This window comes from Centroberyx affinis, unplaced genomic scaffold, assembly GCF_046629955.1.
Source record: "Centroberyx affinis isolate AG114_WGS23_722 - 3 ecotype Tasmania unplaced genomic scaffold, CSIRO-AGI_Caff_v1 ptg004485l_1, whole genome shotgun sequence".
NCBI classification, from domain to species: Eukaryota; Metazoa; Chordata; class Actinopteri; order Beryciformes; family Berycidae; genus Centroberyx; species Centroberyx affinis.
The window spans coordinates 197,923-205,212 of NW_027282140.1; the positions used below are offsets into that span (position 1 = coordinate 197,923).

General features: G+C 45.0%; 1 protein-coding gene across 1 annotated transcript; it reads left to right on the forward strand.

The window, feature by feature from the left end:
• The first annotated feature begins 1,827 nt into the window (after nucleotides 1-1,827).
• On the forward strand, nucleotides 1,828-6,733 carry LOC139665198 (cbp/p300-interacting transactivator 3-like). Its single transcript, XM_071544184.1, has 2 exons — nucleotides 1,828-1,991; nucleotides 3,363-6,733. The coding sequence occupies exon 2, from the start codon at nucleotides 3,383-3,385 to the stop codon at nucleotides 4,112-4,114; it is 732 nt and encodes a 243-aa protein (XP_071400285.1). The 5' UTR covers nucleotides 1,828-1,991; nucleotides 3,363-3,382; the 3' UTR covers nucleotides 4,115-6,733.
• The last annotated feature ends 557 nt before the right edge of the window (nucleotides 6,734-7,290 follow it).

Sequence of the window (7,290 nt, forward strand, 5' to 3'; positions counted from 1 at the left end):
GAAAAGATTAGGAAAATAACTATCTTACAAAAAAATCACATCAGAGGAAAACTCAGGACCAATGTTCCCTCTAAGCTGATAATTTGGTGATCTACGCCTAATAATTGATCACATTGACCAAATAAGAATTGGAAGTTTTGGTAGCAAATGATATTCAATGCAGAGACTTTGCCACAGCTTTGGATTTAGTGAATGGAAGCTCCTGCCAACAGGCCTTCTATGAAAACAACACAGTTCTATTAAACATGCTGTTGCCCTCACATTCAATATTATTACACCTGGTCTAATTTGTCTTAAAATGTGTTTCAAAAAGAGGAATACATGTTTCTATGCATTATTAATTAAAAAAATACAAAAATAAATCCTGTTTCCAGGTACACCTAGTGTGTTCAATGTTGAATGACTAAACACGTTAAAAATCACAAAAATGATACAGTTTTGCTTTTCATTATTATTGGCATTAAAAACTGTATACCTACTTTTGAAACACCTGGTATAGATTACCACATAATTAATGTTATTGCATTGGGGATGGCAGGATCTGCTGCAGGGGGCGGTGCACCAACCAGAGGGCAAAAAGAGAGTTTGTCGTTCTTTATCATTCTGATTAATATCAAATCAAACTGAAAAACTAATGTTTAACATGTAGGAATCCCCAGAAAAGTGCACCCAGGGAAAGGAGGGTTCTTCCGGGGTTCTTTGGTTGGGGTAGTGGCTCTGTATAGAACTGTGCTGAGCAAAATAACTCTGTGATTGGTTCAAATAAAAGAAACTAGCCAATCAGCATAAACAACCCAGTGTGGCGCTTAAAAGCATGTGGAAAGGCATTTTGATTCAAAAATCTGGGGTGGTATTATTGGATGGAATTTTGAATTTGATTTGTAATGTGCCTACTGGTATACCATGAAGTAACCACTACAAATACAGTTTTCCAGATTCCAGAGTAAAGGCAATGGGATTTTTTAAATAAAGGTAAAAGAAAATTATTATATTTTTATATAATAGGTGTAATATGGAGCTAACAAGGTGAAAAAAAACTAATTGTCACTTCCTTGTGACTTTAAAAATCCTTTTAATACTGCTGGTTTGGAGCACTTCATACAGTATTACATGTTTCTTTAGAGCACTATGAAGATCCTATGTAGAACCATTTGAGCATTTGGTGCTATAGAGCAGTGGTTCTCAACGTGGGGTCCGGGGACCACCAGGGGTCCTTGAGGGGGTCCCCATGAAACTGATGAATTGTTTACCTTCAGCATTATTTAATTTACAAGAAGTTAACACAATAAAAACAATAAAAAATAATACACAATAAAAACATTCTCAGATTTGGGTTTGAGAGACAAACTCTCATCAAATGGGGCTCCGTGGTCCTAATGTGGACTAAATTAGGGGTCCTTGATATGAAAAAGGTTGAGAGCCACTGCTATAGAGAACCTTTCTAACCTGTTTCTTTACTGCACCCTAAGGGATTCTGCCATACTGAGCCCAAAGACCCACTTCCCGCTGCTCTATGGACAGAAACCTGTTTTGAGGAGAGTGTACGGATAACAGAGGCGACACGAAAATCCACCGAGTGCCTTAACCCGTCTCCGGGATATACAGTTTGCCTAAGTCGGGTTTTGCTGCTCCAGTAGATCAGTGGAGGTAGTTACTGAATTTTTCTTTGCACAGTGATTAAGGGGGAGGACCAATGGCAACAAAGGAGACGGAGAGGACGGTAGCTCCACCTCTCTCTCTCTCTCTCTCTCTCTCTCTCCCCCTCTCTCTCTCTCTCTCGCTCTCTCTCGCTCGCTCGCCGCTTTATAGATGTATATAATCCCTGAGTTGACCCAGAAAACAAACTCCTCTTGACTGCCGAGACGCTGCAGAGTTTTGATCCGCTGCTGGGCTGCATGTAGCCGGAGCATCAGCTGGGAAGAGGAAAAACAAGCCCGGCGCAGATCCAGCTTCCAACTTCTGAATACGGATTATAAATAAATAAATTTCGGGTAGGTGTCGTCTTCTGTTTCTCCTTTTAAAAAAAAAAGAAAGAAGAAAAGTAGGCATTCAAACGCGGGGAGGGAGCCTTTCCACTGTGTGACTATTTTCTTTACATAATTTAGGGCTGATCCGATCGGGTTATATACGGGCAAGCGAATAGGCTCTGCGAGAATAAAGCGAATTAATATTTCACCTTGTCACTTTTGTTTACTCGCCTAGCGGTTTTATCGCGTCAAATTATGTAAAACAGCCCATATGCACGTTTCCCCTAAGGTTGCACGGCGAGGATAAAATAAAACAGGTTTGTTTCTTGTGTAATAACGCCAGTGACTATTATATTCTCCCCCTCTACAATGTCTTTACAAAGTGGCATTAGGCTGAATGATAATCCTAGATCTGCAAAGCTTTATAGATAGGGTATAATTAGGTAACACAAGAGCAGAATATTCTAAAGGAGGATTTAGGCTATTTAGAAAGTGTCGCTGTCTTGTTTTATCAGCAAAAAAAAAACACTACAATGTTTGAATTGATACAAGCAGCCAGGGGCACCGGAGTTCATTTTAGGGCGAAAGAGAAGAAAGAAAAAGCCCCGAAATGTCTTTGTTTTCCCAGTCAGACTAGACCCGGAGAAGCAGGCAGACGCTCATTCATTCATTACTTGCTCGTTATTCTGGATGTGATTTGGCCTGGATCATGTGTTCTAAGTCCGTTTAGAGGCAGGTTAAGGAAATAGAATGTCATCCATTTTTAAACAAGCCATTCGCTAATTCCACTCGCAGGTTCTCAACGTTGACAGCCGAATGGTTTCAGCGGGGATAGAGCTCTAGTTTGTCATCATTTGCGGGTAATCTGAATCGGGAGAAGCGGTTGTATTGGTCGTGTGTTGGGGTGGGGGGGGTGGGGTGGGGTAAAGGTGTGTGGTTGGTTTCCTCTCCGGCTGGAGGGGTGAAATTGGAAAAGCAGCGCTCCTCTGCGTCCTTTTTTGGCGACAAGGGTACAGGCTGCCCTCCCTCGCCCTGGTGTAATTTCCAGTGGTAGTTCTCTGATGGTGTAATTTCGAACATTTCAAAATGGGGTTTGATAGGCCACTTCGGATGTGTCATGAACCATCCAAATAATAACCAAAAAAAAAAAGCTTGGGGTGGAGAGGAAGAACAGATCCGAGTCACCAGGGGAGGCAGGGCCACTTCTCAGGAGAGGTGACGGGGGAAAGTGGAAGGTCTCATTCCCACATTGCACATACATGTTCATTGATTGTTTCAAATCCTGGGCGGTGTGAAACCTGTTCAGACTGTAAATGTGGTTGGGGGCTACACAAAGAAACTTGCCCCTGCTGGATGTCCACTAACATGACCGTGTTTTTGCCCCATCCCACGCAGGCCCGGCAGATCGAGCAGTCATGGCTGAACACATGATGATGCCCATGACCCACGGCTTCAGGATGGGCATGAACGGGCCCCCGCAGCACAACGGCCAGCCCGGCCTGCGCGCCCTGCCCAACGGCCAGGTGATGCACTACGGCAGGAACCCCCAGACCAACATGGAGGCGGCCATGAGGCAGAGGCCCGGCATGGTGGGGCCCGGCGGGATGGCCGGCCAGGTGAACGGAGCTCCCATGGCCAACCACCACCACCACCACCAGATGATGTCCGGGAACATGATGTACAACGGCCAGCAGCAGCAGCAGCAGCAGCAGCAGCAGCAGCATCACCACATGCATCCCCAGCAGCAGCAACAGCAGCAGCAGCAGCAGCAGCAGACCGGACACCCGCAGCAGTACATTCCCGGAAACCTCACCTCCCAGCAGCTCATGGCCAGCATGCACCTGCAGAAACTCAACACGCAGTACCACGGACACCCGCTGGCCACCGGGAACGGCCACCACCTGGCCAACGGCGCGCAGTACCGGGTGGGTCCCGCCCAGCTGTCGGGCATGCAGCACATGGGCGGCCCGCTGGGTCCAAACGGCATGGACATGGATCTGATCGACGAGGAGGTTCTGACTTCGCTAGTGCTGGAGTTCGGGCTGGACCGCGTTCAGGAGCTGCCCGAGCTCTTCCTGGGACAGAACGAGTTTGACTTCATATCGGACTTTGTGTGCAAACAGCAGCCGAGTACGGTCAGCTGTTGAGCAGAGTGGCCGGAAGAAGGAACAGCGCTGGTTGGTTTAGGCCTGTTTGGACTGGACACCCCCCCCAAAGAATGACTGAGTGGCCACAGTAGCACAGCAAGAGGAGACAATCTCTCTGTTCTGTTTGGGTGTTTCTGTGTCTGTGTATTTGACAGTGTCTAGTAGGCCTTCACACTGGCCTGCCTGCGAGTTTATGAAGAATTGTAATGACAAAAAAAAAAAAAGAGCACCAGGTTCCTCCTCGTTGAGCTGATGCCAATAAGATCTGTGGGCTTTGGCCAAATTGAGGCATTCTGATGCGACGGGCTCTGTCTGTACCCATCTGGCCCTCAGCACATGTGCCTGCAGTGCCAAGGCTTTGGGATGATTGTAACCTTACCGATTAGAATGGGAAAGGCAACCTGAAAAGACTATCCATCTGGGTCTACTAGATTCTACGGCGTCTATAAATGTATTTTATCTCTTGATGACACCCTCAACTAGTAGCAGACATTTTACAAATTGAATTTATAAATGGTGGTCATCTGAATTTGTTTATACGAGGATGAAGGGATCTAAGAGAGATAGTTAAAGAGTTTCTTTTCCCCCTGACAACTCTGTGTGTGTGTGTATTGAAGGCTGGCTCTTCAAAACTGGTTCAGAAGGTTCCTACAAACCTTGAGATATTCGCATTTCCTCGAGGAGCGAGAGAGCGAGGTTCTGCAGCATTCCTGGGTGACGGGGGTTTATCTCGGATTGGCCATACGAAATGGGCTACATTGATTTTTTTAGTGTCCAGTGTCATTTACCTGACTCCGATGAAATCTTCTATCTATCATTAAATGTACAAGGCTCATGTGAATATACATGTCCACTACGCCTGTGTTTCCTGCTACTGAATTAACTGTGATTGAACCATTGCTTAGAGTGTCGGCTAAACGAAACATTTACCCGCAGAACATCGCTCGGAAATCCACGGTTCCGAGTCGGACATTTGGGGGCTCATCGCGGAGAGAGAAGCCTGAGTCACTACTTAATAGAGCAGCAATTTGTCTCTATGGGAGAAGGGAGGGGGAGGGAGAAGCCTAAGTAGTATTTAAGGAACAACATAACTTGTGGCCTATTTAAATGTCGACGGCACAAAGCTCGAGAGGTCAAGAAAAGCCAAACAAAAAAGCTGTTAGTCGCAGATCTGAGGTGGGATTCTGAGTCGTGCGGTGACCGAGGAATACACGTCCACGCGTTCTGAGGGGTTTAAAAATACAACTGATTGCGAATTTTTTGCGTTGTTGGCGGTATCGGTGTGTGGTTCGGTGCAGCGAGGCGTTGGGAAAAGTCAATGAACGGTTCCCCTAACCACTGCCCGATGTGCTGAGTGCGTGAGGCTGAGCGGACCAGAGATTTTTGGTTTGTTCACAATGTGTGGACACAGCGCTCCCCCAGCAGCACTTAGTTTAATCATTATTTAAAGCTGCCACTACCTGTGGCATCGATTTCATTAGGCAGGGAAGACCGACCGAGGAGCGCGAGCGTGCAAAGTTGTTGTTTTCTTTCCATAGATTAGCTTACTCCGCTGGTTTTCTTCTGATTAGATTTAAATTACATGTTCACACACGCTTGTCTTAATTGAGGTCAGCTCGCACACTCTCCGACGACTTAATAATTATAAAACGGACATGTTCTGTGGTGCATTTTTCTTTTCTTTTCTTTTTTTTTTTGCGCAGTTGGTAATTAGGTTTTTTTTTGTCAAGGTTGCTGCTTTGCTGCTGCTGCTGCTGTTGGCTGGTTTGAGGGAGAGCTGGAGAACTTCCTGCACTTGTAATGCTATTTGCGGAGCTGTTGGGGGGGGGGGGGGGGGGCTGCGCGGGGAAGCTAGCTGGTGCACTGTGTTAATCTGTTCCAATGCGACTCCGCTGTCCCTCTCCCTCTCTGGAGATCTGCCATCTCTTAAGCTCTCACCTCAAACAATGGGCCCCGAAACACTTGTGTTGTAACGGCAGAAAAACCGCCAGCTTGCTCACCACTCAGTTTTTTTACTTTCTGCCTGGCAAACTGCAGTCGGACAAAACCTCGCAGCCTCAGATGATTAAGTTACACGCTGAAATCTAAATACATCTTCTGGCCTTAGTGAGATAGTGGCCTCTGATTACTGCTATATCAATAAGCGCAGCCTTCTTGTGTATTGTATCTTTGTACTGTAGACTAGAGGTGAAGTTGACCTAGATACATTTAAGGTACTTTCGAAACATTGTCAGATGTAAATGTAATCAATGGCTGATTTTGATGTGTTGACAAGAGATTATATCATACATTTTACAAAAAGAGTGTGTAGATATGAATATACCAAGGGTTTGGGTATTGGGTGCAGGGCCTGAAGCTTTAAGACCAAGTAGACTGCATGTTAAACCAAGCGTGAGGGATGCCACCACTTTCCCACAAAGCAGCTGAGAATGTACAGTAGAATACTTTGTGGGAACTTGTCTTAAGATGGTAGATAAACGTGTGAGATTGTACTCCTTGTTCCAAATTACACAACTTCATTTGGGTAACCCCCCCCCTTTCCCACTTCCCCAAAGCTTTTGTAATGTTATTGATTCTATTTTAAGAAAATGTATTTATTTTCAAATAAAATATTTATTTAAAGAATTTATTTAAAGAACTGGTTTTTCCCTGTCAGTGACTGCTTTATCCGCTGTTGGCCTACGCGTGGCCAAAGAGAGCAGAATTCAACATATGGAATGGATAAACATTCTCCCTTATATACTGTAATGTTGTTACATACCAAACTGTAATCTCACATATCCCTGAGTTAAGCTGCACTAGGCAAGATCTTTATGTAAAATACACCTGTATTATCAGTCTAAATCACAAAATAGGGCTGCAACAGAGAAGAGTGTCCCCACTAATTCTAAATGTGCAAAGTATTCTAGTGCAACTTTAACTTGATACTAAAGACATTGAAGTTACTATGACAAAAATGTTATAATAATGTGAGTTCTATCCGATCCGAGTGTGTCATACACTATAGTCTTCTCTCTGTTCTTCCCAGTCTCAAATCCTTTGACAGACAGCCTCCTGCCTATAGAGGCAAATCAAAAGTGCACTGAGTGCAAAAGTTGCTGATTTCTCCACTGACACCAACATACTGGAGCAAAGCAGCACTAGGCAACTTCGCATGTTGGCGGCTCCAAATGTCA

Coding starts and splice junctions, on each gene's coding strand:
- LOC139665198 (XM_071544184.1), top strand. CDS start 3,383: ATGGCTGAACACATGATGATGCCCATGACCCACGGCTTCAGGATGGGC.